This window comes from Coregonus lavaretus (genome assembly GCF_964263955.1).
Source record: "Coregonus lavaretus genome assembly, contig: SUPER_35_unloc_5, whole genome shotgun sequence".
Classification (NCBI taxonomy): domain Eukaryota; kingdom Metazoa; phylum Chordata; class Actinopteri; order Salmoniformes; family Salmonidae; genus Coregonus; species Coregonus lavaretus.
In genome coordinates this window covers 1,160,308-1,176,673 of record NW_028167177.1, presented here as the reverse complement: position 1 = coordinate 1,176,673, position 16,366 = coordinate 1,160,308, and the positions used below count along the sequence as shown (strand labels likewise).

The following is a 16,366-nucleotide window of genomic DNA, read 5'->3' as shown; positions in this document are numbered from 1 at the left end:
GAACACAAGTGAGAATTTTGGAATACAGCCAATAGAGTACCACTGTGTAGCTCAGCTGGTAGAGCACGGCGCTTGTAATGCCAAGGTAGTGGGTTCGATCCCCGGGACCACCCATACGCAAAAATGTATGCACGCATGACTGTAAGTCGCTTTGGATAAAAGCGTCTGCTAAATGGCATATTATATTATTATTATAATAGAGTACCACAGTATGAGTCATAATACCCATAAAACCAAACGATCAAACAGGGAAATGGTTCTAATCATTTTTCCACCATTCATTTTTCCCATAAGGGATTTTAGAAACAATTAAAATAAGGGCTGTGTTTCGTGTAGGCTTACCCTGGCGTGATGTTTTGATAACTGTGCAAATCTCTCTCGGACAAGGTCACTTCTATCAATATATTTGCCTGTATTTACACCCAACAAACAAAATGCTAATCGGCTGCTAATGTGGCTATCATAAAGAACTACAAATTCCATGATGATCTGGACGAGACTGCCGAATCGAGGCAAAGGTAAGAATCTCTGGATTAACTATCCAATGTTAGCTAAATGTAGTAATGAATAAATTGGCTACATTTCTTAATTTATCCGTTAGCAAAGGTACCAGCTAGATATGATGTGCAGGAGCTTGCAGGGATTTGTAGTCTTGCATGATGTCTACTTTGATGCTAATAAGCTTTTGAATCTGAGAGTAAATAGAGCAGAATATATTGATAAAAGTCACCTTGTCCGAGAGAGATTTACACGGTTATCAAAACATCACACCAGAGTAAGGCTACATGAAACACAGCCCTTTTTTAAGTGTTTCTAAAATCCCTTATGGGAAAAATGAATGGTGGAAAAATGATTGGAACCATGTCCCTGTTTGACCGCTAGGTTTTAGGGGTATTATGACACCGCCACGACAGATATTTCACCGGATGTATAAATGTGAAGCATCCGCTTGGCATTTCCACTCACTACCAAATATGGTGATGAGAGGAAGCCCAGTGGCCAGCAGTGGGAGAAGATGGAGCAAGATTGATTTTTCTGCTAATTTTCTCATCTATTAAACATTTGATCTCCATCCAGTTTTCTGTTTCCAAAACTAGAATCTGTAACAAAAAGAGTGGACTGCATTTTGTATACTTTACCCTTTGCCAAAGTTTCAAAAAATTGCGTTGTTTAGGAGTGCAAGGGCGAGTTGAGTTATTGCACTAGCGCACTTCAGAGTAGGCAGTCCCTAACGGATATATGCAAATAAATGCTAGAACACGCCAATAGGATCTCACTAGCTTGTGCTTGTCCTGCCCACTATTATTAATTTGCTCCAATTGGAAACGGCAGGTTCTCGTCTATCTTGGGATAGTTATACAAAACGTTGCCTCCACTGTGGGGCTCTATAAATGTAGGGTTAGTTGGTTGGGCCATTTTCTTTCCTTTTCCCATTTTTTGTATCACGTGTAATGGACTCTCACTCCAGTCCAGTTGGTGGCGGTAATGCACCTTTTTGGTTGCCAACCGCCATTTAAAAACAAAAGAGGTACGGACGTAAACATGACTAACAACAATTTTCTCATTAGCGTTTTTATTTAGACATTTATTAACACAATGGAACTCAAAATATTACTAATTTAACTGCTCAGCATCACATACTTACGCCAGGTAGTCTTTACTTCGCGTTGGAGACAGGACTTGGTTGATAGATGTTATCTAGGTAACGCTAGCTTGCTAGCTGCTAACGTTAGCTAACAATGGCCATGGTTTTTCACACTCAAATAGCCTCCATTATGGAGGTACTAGCGAATACAGCCGTGGCAGAGGTCTGTAAACTCGTAGACGACGACTATGCAGTGTTTCGTTTGGAAATAACTCAAAGTCAGAAAGAAAACAGGGCATTGCGGAGGAAACTACAGCTACTGGAACTGAAGGTGTCACGGGAGCGCGTCCTCGCCAGTCGTCCCAGTAGTGTCAAGATCCTCGACCGATACAAAGGAATGGAAAGAGGTACATTTTTCAGCGGGGACTATCGCCCCGTTCCCCTCTGCACATGTGTGACTAGGTGTGTTAACCAGAATTGGGTCTTGGTCCGTTTTTGGATAGTATGCAATAATTCCCCTGATTACGTAACTATATTGCACAAAGACACAATATCATATTCTAAACAGATTCTTGATTTACTGCATTTACTATTATTTATTCATTGAAAACAATATGATGCATGGAATAGAATCAATCGATCTATAAATAGTATATCAAGAAGTTATGCAAAGTGTTACCTTACATCCTGGCCAATTCTAGACAGTGTCAAAACTGTCAATAGTGTACAATATAGCGTTCAGCTTTGACAGTACCTAACCTAACCACCTCTTTATCCCCAATCATTCTCTCAGGTGAAGGACATCTCACTGGAGGCCACAGGAGCTTTGTAAAGCCAGCAGGACACAATACATGGAGAGATGACCAACCAATCACTGTTAATGAGGGGACTGCAACCTCAACCCAGTACGTTATCGTGATAGAGGTTAGTGTAATAGTATTACATCAAAATTACAGTACATCATATGTGGCTAGTTTATTTCAGAAAGGCTCCCCTCAGCTATTCACTTACTTACATGTACATCCTCATTTATCTGCCATAGGGGAGCTTGTGAGACTTCCTTATGACATTGTTATCCAATTCTACTCATGTACCGGTAATAACCTCCCCTCTTCTTGTGTCAGGATGCAGAGGCTGAAAGTCCTGGAGGATCGTCCCTGGTCAAGCAGGAGAGGACTGTAGAAGAGGACCCACGACACAGCATCTCGGAGGTCAGTGTCACGCCGCACGCCATCCTAATGTCAGAGACTTTAACTGTAACACACAGGCTTTTACACACAGGATCTGACCACAGATCAGACCCAGAGAGACTGGGGCTGGGTACACTAGGCTGTCTTCCTGCTCCTGGCTCAGAGTATTTACCCGTATTTCACCAGAGCCAAAGGACTGTTCAATCCCGTGTAGATGGTGATGCGTTATACACTGGCGTTGATGATCTGTCTTGTTCTTAAGCTACAGAGATGGACCCTGGCAACATGCCCTTGGGTTTAGAGACACAGACAGATCTGTCTATAGGTGACTGGAACCGGTAGAGTAGTAGTGTATACTCTGAAGGGTGCGTAGATAAGAAAGGGGAGGGTCTGGTCATAGATGTAGTGACTGTGAAAGTGGAGGGCGACATTCCTTCCACATGGAATACAGATAGTTACCTAGGAGACGGACTCTCACAGGACAGAGATTTAATGGAAAGCTTAGAGACAAATCCCAATGTCGAGACCCACTCCCCTTTACATGCGTTCAGGGATCGCGACCCAGTGTCCATGCCAATGGGGCATTTCGATTCACACGGCCGCGTCCTTTTCGATCAGGTATTGAACTCAAATGACAGGGCTAGAGCCCAGGTTCAGGGAGGGGGAGCCACATCGGGCGATAGTAAAAAAAAAAATGGTTCCTCTGCATATTTTGTAACAAAGGCTTCAGCTGCCTCCAGAAGGTGCTTCCACCAGTGGTTCCACACAGCGGTGAAACCATTCAGCTGTATACAGTGTCACATGCACTTTGCCCAGGCTGGTAACCTGAAGAGGCACCAGAGGGTCCACACAAGGGAGAAATCCTACAGTGGCCCCCAGTGTGAGAAGAGGTTCTCCAACCAGCACCATCTGAAGATGCACCTGAAGGTCCACAAGGGAGAGAGGCCGTTCGCCTGTACACACTGCGTCAAGAGGTTCCCAGAATGGAGCTACCTCAGGATACACCAGCAGAAAAAACCATTCAACTCAGTAGTTTCTGATGTTTAGATCAAACCATTAAAGACAAATAAACATTTTCATTGTTGTCAGCAGAAAAAATCCACAGATGTATTTGGAATAACGAGAGTAACAGATTTCAGTGTTGAATATTCCTGGGTAGAATATTGCATCCAGGCATTGTGTGATATATAAGGCATCTATAAGCCTAAAAAGTCTGTTACATATTGTATTTGTACTATTTAGGCTATATGATGTTCTCAAATGCATATTTCATTACTTCCATTCAACTACTTAATTTTATCCCCAAGACACTTTTTTTAATGACAAAATGAATGCAGTTTATCAAGTTCATACAGATTTCTAGTTGAGACGTGTTTTCATATAGAGTATTTAAACTTGTTTATGTTTTAATAAACACAAAATGGTACTTTTCATTCCAAGACTTTCATTGAGATTCTCTTTAGTATACATCACATCTGATCTCACCCTATTCTGCATACACCCAACACCGCTTACTAAATATACCTACACATACCCACACACTAACAAACCCCTATTGTACACGTCAAAATAGTTTAGTCAGGTTTGTCTGATGATTACTTTTGACTTATCATAGGTGACTCATATTTACCCACAACATCATATTTATGTCCACCATGATGAGTTTAACAACAATTACATAATTCTGTAACTACAGTATAGGACTCAAATGTAGTGGGGATGGGTAAACACTCCATGTTGAAAGTGTGTTTATTATCTGTGTGTACGTACCTGAGGGAGTGTATGTCTGTGTAATCTGTATCACCTGTCTCTTCCAGGAAAAGGAGGGTCCAGAGGTGCTGCTGGTGAAGGTGGAGGGGTGTGAGGAGGGTCTGGAGAACCCTGAGGGGACCATGGTCATGGAGGACAACCAGACTACACCTCCTCCTGAACCCACAGAGGAACCAGCTGAGCAGCACAGGACCACACACAGTCTCACTGAGGTGAGCCCACTGTGAACTACTGTCTGTATGGTATTAGGTCAGGGCCCGGATCCACAAAGCCTCTCAGAGTAGGAGTGCTGATCTAGGATCAGTTTAGCCTTTTAGATCATAATGGATAAGACTATACAGACACGTGGGGTTCCTAGATCAGTACTCTTACTCTGAGATGTCTTGTGAGTAGAAAATTGGTCGTAAGTGCTGAGACTACAGACATTTTACTCCTACTCTAATGGGTAAAAATAAAAGCTATGCATGAAGCCTCTTTAGTCATAAGAGTCCCACCTAGTCAACAGATACACTACATGACCAAAAGTATGTGGACATCTCATTCCAAAATCATGGGCATTAATATGGAGTTGGTCCCCCCTTTGCTGCTACAGTGCATTTGGAAAGTATTTTCCACATTTTGTTACGTTACAGCCTTATTGTAAAATGGATTAAATAAATAAATTCCTCATCAATCAACACACAATACTCCATAATGACAAAGCGAAAACAGGTTTTTAGAAATTTTAGCTAATTTATTCAAACTAAAAACCAGAAATACCTTATTTACATAAGTATTCAGACACTTTGCTATGAGACTCGAAATTGAGCTCAGGTGCATCCTGTTTCCATTGATCATCCTTGAGATGTTTCTACAACTTGCGGTCGCGGCCGGCTACGACAGAGCCTGGATTCGAACCAGGATCTCTAGTGGCACAGCTAGCACTGTGATGCAGTGCCTTAGACCACTGCGCCACTCGGGAGATGTTGTACTGAATCATACAGTATGGTTGTTAAGTCGAATTTTGATTACCGTCATATCAACACACTTGACACCCGTTCAACAACTAACTAAATCACTTTTGGCACAGTAGGCTAGGCATTAACTCACTTGCTGATTATGTTGCATAAAACGTTTGAAAGGTCTGTCGTTAATCACCAAACTCGTAGGCCCTAGATGCTGTCAATTGCTTATTGATCAATTGCCCAACTCATAACATGATGTAGTTTAATGGAATAATCGAAAGAAAAATGTGAATATTTATTAGCCTAGAGGTTATAAGTATTTAGGCATATCATGTGACTTAGGCCTCATGTAAAGTCATTGTCAAAAGCGCAAAATATAGCCTACTGTTGCATATAGATCTATAATGAACAATATAAAAGCAACATGTAAATTGTTTGTCCCATGTTTCATGAGCTGACTTAAAAGATCCCAGAAATGTTCTATACGCACAAAAAGCTTATTTCTCTCAAATGTTGTGCACAAATTAGTTTACATCCCTGTTAGTGAGCATTTCTCCTTTGCCAAGATAATCCATCCGCCTGACAGGTGTGGCATATCAAGAAGCTGATTAAACAGCATGATCATTACACAGGTGCACCTTGTGCTGGGGACAATGAAAGGCCACTCTAAAATGTGCAGCATTGTCAAACAACACAATGCCACAGATGTCTAAAGTTTTGAGGGAGTGTGCAGTTGGCATGCTGACTGCAGGAATGTCCACCAGAGCTGTTGCCAGAGAATTGAATGTTAATTTCTCCACCATAAGCCTCCTCCAACGTCATTTTAGAGAATTTGGCAGTATGTCCAACCGGCGTCACAACTGCAGACCATGTGTATGGCGTCATGTGGGCGAGCTGTTTGCTGATGTCATCATTGTGAACAGCGTGCCCCATGGTGGCGGTGGGGTTATAGTATGGGCAGGCCTAAGCTACAGACAACGAAGACAATTGCATTTTATCGATGGCAATTTGAATGCACAGAGATCCCGTGATGAGATCCTGAGGCCCATTGTGGTGCCATTCATCCGCCGCCATCACCTTATGTTTCAACATGATAATGCACAGCCACATGTCACAAGGATCTGTACACAATTCCTGGAAGCTGAAAATGTCCCAGTTCTTCCATGGACTGCATACTCACCAGACATGTCACCCATAGAGCATGTTTGGGATGCTCTCGATTGACGTATAAAACAGCGTGTTCCAGTTCCCGCCAATATCCAGCAACTTCGCACAGCCTTTAAAGAGGAGTGGGCCTTTAAAGACAACATTCCACAGGCCACACTCAACAGCCTGATCAACTCTATGCAAAGGAGATGTGTCACGCTGCATGAGGCAAATGGTCACACCAGATACTGACTGGCTTTCTGATCTACGCCCCTACCATTTTTAAAAGGTATCTGTGACCAACAGATGCATATCTGTATTCCCAGTCATGTGAAATCCATAGATTAGGGCCGAATGAATTTATTTCAATTGACTGATTTCCTTTGAATTATCAAACCAATAAAGAGTGTCAAGTAATCAAATCAACTAGCACGTTTGCATAGTATCAAATAAACTCATAGCAATCAATCATTGTCCAATAAGAAGATGCCCCATAGCAGGGTGCTCATATCAGATTTCTTGATCCAACATCCTCTCACTCTGTATCCCCTACAGTCAGTAGACATGGAGGATGGGAAGCCTGATATGCTGCTGGTCAAAGAGGAGACAATAGAAGACGGACCAGAGAGCATTGATCTGCTGAGTGGACTAAAGACGAGGGAGCAAGGTAAGGGAGAAATACATACAGTGAGGGAAAAAAGTATTTGATCCCCTGCTGATTTTGTACGTTTGCCCACTGACAAAGAAATGATCAGTCTATAATTTTAAATGGTAGGTTTATTTGAACAGTGAGAGACAGAATAACAACAACAAAATCCAGAAAAACGCATGTCAAAAATGTTATAAATTGATTTGCATTTTAATGAGGGAAATAAGTATTTGACCCCTCTGCAAAACATGACTTAGTACTTGGTGGCAAAACCCTTGTTGGCAATCGCAGAGGTCAGACGTTTCTTGTAGTTGGCCACCAGGTTTGCACACATCTCAGCAGGGATTTTGTCCCACTCTTCTTTGCAGATCTTCTCCAAGTCATTAAGGTTTCGATGCTGACGTTTGGCAACTCGAACCTTTAGCTCCCTCCACAGATTTTCTATGGGATTAAGGTCTGGAGACTGGCTAGGCCACTCCAGGACCTTAATGTGCTCCTTCTTGAGCCACTCCTTTGTTGCCTTGGCCGTGTGTTTTGGGTCATTGTCATGCTGGAATACCCATCCACGACCCATTTTCAATGCCCTGGCTGAGGCAAGGAGGTTCTCACCCAAGATTTGACGGTACATGGCCCCGTCCATCGTCCCTTTGATGCTGTGAAGTTGTCCTGTCCCCTTAGCAGAAAAACATCCCCAAAGCACGGGGGGCCAGTATGAAAAATGTATGCACTCACTAACTGTAAGTCGCTCTGGATAAGAGCGTCTGCTAAATGACAAACATTTAAATGTAAATGTGTTCTTGGGGTCATAGGCAGCATTCCTCCTCCTCCAAACACGGCGAGTTGAGTTGATGCCAAAGAGCTCCATTTTGGTCTCATCTGACCACAACACTTTCACCCAGTTCTCCTCTGAATCATTCAGATGTTCATTGGCAAACTTCAGACGGGCCTGTATATGTGCTTTCTTGAGCAGGGGGACCTTGCGGGCGCTGCAGGATTTCAGTCCTTCACGGCGTAGTGTGTTACTAATTGTTTTCTTGGTGACTATGGTCCCAGCTGCCTTGAGATCATTGACAAGATCCTCCCGTGTAGTTCTGGGCTGATTCCTCACCGTTCTCATGATCATTGCAACTCCACGAGGTGAGATCTTGCATGGAGCCCCAGGCCAAGGGAAATTGACAGTTATTTTGTGTTTCTTCCATTTGCGAATAATCGCACCAACTGTTGTCACCTTCTCACCAAGCTGCTTGGCGATGGTCTTGTATCCCATTCCAGCCTTGTGTAGGTCTACAATCTTGTCCCTGACATCCTTGGAGAGCTCTGTGGTCTTGGCCATGGTGGAGTGTTTGGAATCTGATTGATTGCTTCTGTGGACAGGTGTCTTTTATACAGGTAACAAGTTGAGATTAGGAGCACTCCCTTTAAGAGTAATCTCAACTCGTTACCTGTAGAAAATACACCTGGGAGCCAGAAATCTTTCTGATTGAGAGGGGGTCAAATACTTTTTTCCCTCACTGTATAGCCTACATAGAGTAATAGGTCTTCAATGGGAATAGTGATGCGCCTGGCTATTATATTTTCTCCATTCATAAAATTAAATCAGTACAACTTATGTTTACAACCAAAACACACACATTATAATGTATGAACTTGACTAAGTAATTGACTCAAACTTCATATGTAGAGTTTTCTCTGCCATGTTTTTAAGATCTATTTTTTCTTCTTGCAGGTGGTTGGCTGGAGGATGACAGAGGAGACTGGGCGGCCATCTTGGATTCCCAGACCCAGACGGGTGCAGCCAATGACCCGGGGGATGACATCACTGAGCAGGCCAGGGACAGAGGTGACATAGTGGAGGTCAGTGGATGGGACAGCATCTTCAACTCTGGGCTGGAGAACAACACTGTTAACCACAACCAGAAACAGACTGTCGAACACAAAACAACAACCGAACTTAGTCTCCGTGACAACAGACTGGCTGAGACCAGGGCGAGGCGTAGATTTTGTCTGCGAGGACGGGTAGGTGTCGGTTTGCGGCTGGAGAAAACAGACACCGACTCGGCTAGAGATGCTCCATCCTGCTCCTATAGTTGTGATTCAGAGAGACTGATGGCGCCTCAGGTTAACCCCCTAACAGGTGCTGCCTTCAGCCTGCCTTCTATAGGATCTGTCAACTGGAACATGGACCCTGCGACAACACAGACACTCCCTGGCCTTCATCCTCCTCAGACTCTCCTAAGGTTAAACCAGACCTCAGACAATGTCAGTGCCTCAACATTAAATGGCTACACAAGCCCATTGACAAATGACAGTAGTAGAGACGGAATCAGTAAAGGTGGCGGCGCCAAAGAGAAACGATTTCCGTGTTCATTCTGTGGGAAAACCTTCCGTTTGCCCAAACAGGTGGTGATCCATCAGAGGATGCACACAGGGGAGAAACCATTCGACTGCCACCTGTGCCAGGCCAGTTTTTCAGACTTGTCCAACCTGAAGAGGCACAAGATGGTCCACACAGGGGAGAAACCCTACAGCTGCCTCCAGTGTGAGAAGAGGTTCTCCCGCCAGCACCATATGAAGATGCACCTGAAAGTCCACACAGGAGAGAGGTTCAAACTGCGGGAAGAGGTTCTCAGAGAGGAGTTACCTCAGGATACACCAACAGAAAATGTGTAGTGACATGTAATATAGTACTAGTTATTACTAATTCTGTTGGTTTTGGACGTAGTAGGGAACTGGATGAGGTGAACTGAAGAAAGAATGAGTATGATGAGACAGAGAAGATCAGGGGTCAGCAACAGGATTTGGGGGATTTTTGTTTTTGGTCAGAAAAAAGACTAAAATCACCAGGAATTCAGCTGAAAGTATTCCCACAAATGAATAAAAAGTGTCTCAATGTAATCAAGGTATGACATTCTCTTTCTTTTCAAATACAGTCTCTTTGCGCTTAGTTTTGGTCAATTTGCAGTGTAGAAATTATAATTATTTTCCATCCCCTGACAAAAATCAGCCCACGGCTGATTCTAGTTGCCTACCCCTGTAGTAGATTATATGATGATGGTTGGTGTATGCAAATATGCTTCACTGATGAAAGGGACAACCGTGTCCTGTTTTTCTTTAGTACTTTTACCTCATTTTCTCCCCAATTGGTAGTTACAGTCTTGTCCCTTCGCTGCAACTCCCCTACGGACTCGGGAGAGGTGAAGGTCGAGAGCCATGCGTCCACCGAAACACGACCCTGCCAAGCCGTACTGCTTCTTGACACGGAAGCCAGCTGCACCAATGTGTCTGAGGAAACACTATCCAGCTGGTGAATGAGTCAGCTTGCAGGTGCCCGGCCCGCCACAAGGAGTCGCTAGAGCGCGATGGGACAAGGAAATCCAGGCCGGCCAAACCCTCCCCTAACCCGGACGACGCTGGGCAATTGTGCGCCGCCTCATGTCTCCCGGTCATGGCCGGCTGTGACACAGCCTGGGATCGAACCCGGGTCTGTAGTGGCGCCTCAAGCACTGCAGTGCCTTAGACTACTGCGCCACTCAGGAGAGTTCTTGTCCTGTTGTTTGATGCTGGCGTTTATAATGAGGAAATGATAATGCCTTAATTCATGTTTACTTATACTGATCATGACAATGGGGTGAAACTCCTGGACAACAGTTGTGATAGTCCATTACATAATGTCAATTTTACTTTGACCTGTCCTGTTTTTAGGATATGTTGCTTAGTTAACATGTTAGCAATTTTTTTTATTTTAATTGAGTGCCATTTAGGTTAGGCTAGTTGATCGGAGAAACCTGCATGATGTAAAAAGTGTCCGTCTCATTACATTGTCATACATTTTATCTCCAGCCTGTAGGCTTCAGAAAAGGCAACATACTTTTTCTACCATGTCCTATATCTGCTACATGATTTATGTTAGATCATTTCTTTGACTGAACGTTGGTGGAGCGCTGCAGAGATGCGTTTCTCCAACAGCAACTTGGAGAGGCGCGCTGGGAATAGACAAGCAAAATATTTTGCACCCCTGCCGTTGACAAAAGCGGGCACTGCTTATCAAAGGGCGGAATCATTGCTCACCTAAAAAGCCCATATGCCACTGTTTGAGAGAAATTGTCATTGTTATGTGAGGTATGTGTTGTTTTCAGTGCAGTACATGTTGAGAGGCCTTCTCGATAGTCATGCTGAAAGTCTGTTGTTAATGTGTTCATAGAGAAATAACATTGTACCTGGTCAAAAAATGTTTTATTCAAAATTTTGCTAAGAGCCAGCAGTAGACTGATTGGTCAGCTGTTAGAACCAGTAAAGAGTGCTTTACTATTCTTGGGTAGCTCAGATTGAAGATATGACAAATAGGAGCGGCAACATATTCCTCTACCATCCTCAGTAGCTTTCCATCTAAGTTGTCAATTCCAGTGGTTCCTCATTATTCATTGCCAGCAATAATTTGTACACGCTAACTTTACAACATTTACATTTACATTGCTTTTCTTTCATAATTAGGTTTATTATGCATGTGATGGCTCACAGATGGTTGTTGGCATTTCATTTGTCCACTTTGCCAATTAAGTATTAAGTATTAAGTGACTTACAGTCATGCGTGCTAATGTGGTCCTCTGTAGCTCAGCTGGTAGAGCACGGCGCTTGTAACGCCAAGGTAGTGGGTTCGATCCCCGGGACCACCCATACACAAAAAATGTATGCACGCATGACTGTAAGTCGCTTTGGATAAAAGCGTCTGCTAAATGGCATATTATATTATTTATTATTATTAAGTAGTCATTTAAGTAAATGGTCACATCAAAGAGTTTTGTGACGAATGAGCCATCTGATTCAATAAAGGACTTGAATTAGTATTTTTTCCATCATATTTTATATAATTTATCTTAGTTTCATAAGTTTCTTCTTCTTTTTGTTCAGTTTAGTCACATCATTTCTCAATTTACAGTAAGTTTGCCAATCAGATGTGCAACCAGACTTATTAGCTACTCTTTTTGCTTCATCTCTAACAACCATACAGTTTTTCAGTTCCTTGTCAATCCATGACACTTTAGCAGTTCTAAAGGTCAGTTTCTTAATAGGTGCATGCTTATCAATAACTGGAAGAAGCAATTTCATAAATGCATGAAGTGCAGCATCTGGATGCTCCTCATTACACACATTACATTACACAACAGACCAGCCAATCTTTAGATCTTCAACATAGGAATCACTACAAAATGTTTATACACTATTTTAGGCCCAGCTTTTGGAACTTTGGCTTTTCTGGATACAGCCACTGTATGTGGTCACTACATCCAATGGGTGTGGATACACCTTTAGAACACAGTTCTGCAGTGTTAGTAAAAATATGATTAATATATGTGGATGATATAGTTCCTGTACTGTTTGTAAACACCCTGGTAGGTTGATTAATAACCTGAACCAGATTACAGGCACTGTTTACAGTGAGCAGTTTCTTCTTGAGCGGACTCGATGACCCAGTTCACCCAGAAAATAGACCTCTCTGTTAACATTACATACACTATCAAGCATTTCAAACACATTATCCAGATACAGACTGCTAGCACTTGGTGGTCGATAGCAGCACCCCAAAAGAATAGGCTTTAGATGTGGCAAGTGAACGTGCAACCACAACACCTCAACAACCTTTGACATGAGATCTGCTCTGAGCTTCACAGGAATTTGGCTCTGAACATATACATCGACACCTCCCCCATACACTGAGTGTACAAAACATTAAGAACACCTGCTCTTTCCATGACAGACTGACCAGGTGAATCCAGGTAAAAGCTATGATCCCTTATTGATGTCACTTGTTAAATCCACTTCAAGCATAGATGAAGGGAATGAAACAGGTTAAAGAAGGATTTTTAAGCCTTGAGACAATTGAGACATGTATTGTGTATGTGTGCCATTCAGAGGGTGAACGGGCAAGACAAAATATTTAAGTGCATTTGAACGGGGTATGGTAGTAGGTGCCAGGCGCACTGGTTTGTGTCAAGAACTGCAAAGCTGCTGGGTTTTCACGTTCAACAGTTTCCCGTGTGTATCAAGAATGGGGGGGTGCAACTCAGTATTAGGAAGAGCCCCACCTGTTTTGTGCCCCACCTGTTTAGCAAAAACATTTGGGCATTAATACGTGTCACATATAAGTTTGCAAACAATGTAAAAAAATATATATATTTAATCAAGCTGCATACTCTCTTTTTTGCTTTCTGTGATGGTGGGGCAGCCAGCGGATAATATGAAGTGTAGGGGTTAGTAATGTTCTCTAGTTGTGCCATGATTGGCTCAGTGTTCTGTCACTCATGGGGACACTACGTCACCGCAAAATCTAAGGGTAGAGCGTGAAAATTCAAGCCCCTTGGGTGCCGTCATAGAGTTACATTAGAAGTGCCCATCCAAGAAGGCTCAAGGTCATTGGTCACAGATAAAATGACGTCAAATTACATTATATCTACAGTAGAGTGATTGGACTCATCATGTCAACATCATACTTTCAACATCATACTAGCAAGCTAGCAGTCATCATCATGAATCAAGTCGACAATCTGCTGGCAAATCCTTTTCAATCCTTGTCATATGAAGCAAAATAATTAAGATAAATTATAGGTAAAACGTATCAGTGCTCATCGGCCTCTGAACATAAACATTACACAACAAGTTGGAAATCGTAAATTCAAACAATGAGTGGTTTGGAAGGAATCAGTGGCTAACTGCAAGCATTGCAAAGCAATCACCATAATAAACATTCAACATTGGCCATGCCGTCAATCCAGCATGACTTCTGCCACACTCAAAACAACTGGAAACTCTGAACTGGGAAATCTCAGACCTCAGTGAGTTCAAGATAACTGGGAACTCTGAAAAAAAAACGAGCTCCAACTGGGAAAATACATTTTGAACGGTCATCCAACTCAGAATTGCAAGTCGGGAACTCTGGGATCTTTCTAGAGCTACGACCTGAAGATCAGTAACGTCATCATGATTCAACCTTGTTTTTTTCACAGTTCCCAGTTGTCTTGAAAGCACCATAAATCCAGAGAATGCCAGACTTTGATGAGAAAGTTTGATGACAAAATTTGCACCGCTACGCCACCTTCCTTTTCAAGTGAGCACAACAAGGTGAGTCCAAAAATGTCTTGTATGCTGCTGCATAAATGATGTAATATGCCAGGGAGATATGTATAATGTAGCTAAGAAAGTAATACTAAGTGTATGTTGTGTAGTAAGCTGTTAGTAGCCCATGTGCCTCACCCTAATAATTTGGTTCCTTTTCCCATCATAATTTTAGAGAAATTTAATAATCGAATATTGTAAGAGCTTTCATTGTCTGCTTATATTCCCCCTTTATTTATCCTACAGTTCTGACTTGGTGTACAGGGAGAATATAGTAAGAACGGCCCATGTTCTGAATTCTATCGATGTACATTTCAAACGTGCTGAACAAATAGTTAAATTGACTACGTCCGTCCTAGCTCGCTCATTAATGTCTTAATCGAAATTACGGATTGCCTCTTATCCGCTTGTCGTCCCCTTATGCCATAGTTTGTACATCTCAATTGTCAATAGAAACCACATTTGTTTAAGCATGTTAGCCATATCAGCTATGTTTTTTTAAAGTCAGTAAATGAGGCTGAATGAACTGTTTCGCTGCCAGACAAGGCTCTGCTGATAGCCAGGTGTAGCAGTGGTAAGGTGTTGGGACTCTGCTGTTGGGACAGCTTTATGTAGGCCCTAAAAGTTTGTGTGCATCGTTTGTCACCGTTATAGTGCAATTAATTTATTGTTTAGTGTTGTGGTTTTGCAGGCATGCATGTAAAAACGGTACATTTTTTCCCCCACCATTTTTGCTCAAAGCGCTGGTAGTGCTTTCAGATTTCTAGCACCTGAAGCATGCGCAAAACCATGTAAACACGTGCACGACCTCAGCAAGTATGCATGCCTCTCAACATGTATTTTCATATTGTGTGCATGCTTCAGGTGATGGAAATCTGAACGCACGACCAGCACTTAATTTAGTAGGCCACCTACTGTGTGGGATAGAAACAGGATTCCAAAAAAACTGAACTGATGTGGGGGGGATATTCATACAAACAACCAAAAAAATATAAAATAAATGAAATCAAACAAATGTATTTTTTTAAACATACTTGTATTTTTTAATTCAATTATGTTTTAAAAACAAACAAATTCAAATCCAAAACAGAATGTAAGTATCCAGTTTCAGTTGAACAAAATCATATATATTGAACAAAAATATAAACGCAACATATAAAGTGTTTCATGAGCTGAAATAAAAGATCCCATAAATGTTCACTACGCACAAAAAGCTTATTTCTCTCAAATGTTGTGCCAAAATCTGTTTACATCCCTGTTAGTGATAATTTCTCCTTTGCCAAGATAATCCACCCACCTACCAAGTGTGGCATATCAAGAAGCTGATTAAACAGCATGATTATTACACAGGTGCACCTTGTGCTTGGGACAATAAAAGGCCACTCTAAAATGTGCAGTTTTGTCAAACAACACAATGCCACAGATGTCTCAAGTTTTGAAGGAGCGTGTAATTGGCATGCTGACTGCAGGAATGTCCACCAGAGCTGTTGCCAGAGAATTTAATGTTCATTTCACTACCATAAGCCACCTCCAACATCGTTTTTGAGAATTTGGCAGTACATCTAACCGGCCTTACAAACGCAGACCACGTGTAACCACGCCAGCCCAGCACCTCCTCATCTGGCTTCTTCACCTGTGGGATCGTCTGAGACCAGCCACCCAGACAGCTGATGAAACTGTGGGTTTGCACAACCAAAGAATTTCTGCAAAAACTGACAGAAACCGTCTCAGGGAAGCTCATCTGCGTGCTCCTCGTCCTCGCCAGGGTCTTGACCTGACTGCAGTTCGGCGTCGTAACCGACTTCAGTGGGCAAATGCTCACCTTTGATGGCCACTGGCACGCTGGAGAAGTGTGCTCTTCACAGATTAATCCCGGTTTCAACTGTACCATGCAGATGGCAGACAGCGTGTATGGCGTCATGTGGGCGAGCGGTTTGCTGATGTCAACGTTGTGAACTGAGTGCCCAGTGGT

At 42.6% G+C, this 16,366-nt stretch overlaps 1 protein-coding gene across 1 annotated transcript; it reads left to right on the top strand.

Moving 5' to 3' along the window:
• Positions 1–1,501: 1,501 nt before the first annotated feature.
• On the top strand, positions 1,502–10,177 carry LOC311110429 (uncharacterized protein). The gene is made up of 6 exons (XM_084188976.1): positions 1,502–1,992; positions 2,379–2,509; positions 2,710–2,796; positions 4,593–4,757; positions 7,191–7,302; positions 9,011–10,177. The coding sequence occupies exons 1-6, from the start codon at positions 1,740–1,742 to the stop codon at positions 9,952–9,954; spliced, it is 1,692 nt and encodes a 563-aa protein (XP_084045102.1). The 5' UTR covers positions 1,502–1,739; the 3' UTR covers positions 9,955–10,177.
• The last annotated feature ends 6,189 nt before the right edge of the window (positions 10,178–16,366 follow it).

Excerpts from the sequence above, each read along its gene's own strand:
- LOC311110429 (XM_084188976.1), top strand. The coding sequence starts at position 1,740 with ATGGCCATGGTTTTTCACACTCAAATAGCCTCCATTATGGAGGTACTA. Across the intron at positions 1,993-2,378 it reads ATACAAAGGAATGGAAAGAG|GTGAAGGACATCTCACTGGA; the intron begins GTACATTTTTCA and ends TCATTCTCTCAG. Across the intron at positions 7,303-9,010 it reads ACTAAAGACGAGGGAGCAAG|GTGGTTGGCTGGAGGATGAC; the intron begins GTAAGGGAGAAA and ends TTCTTCTTGCAG.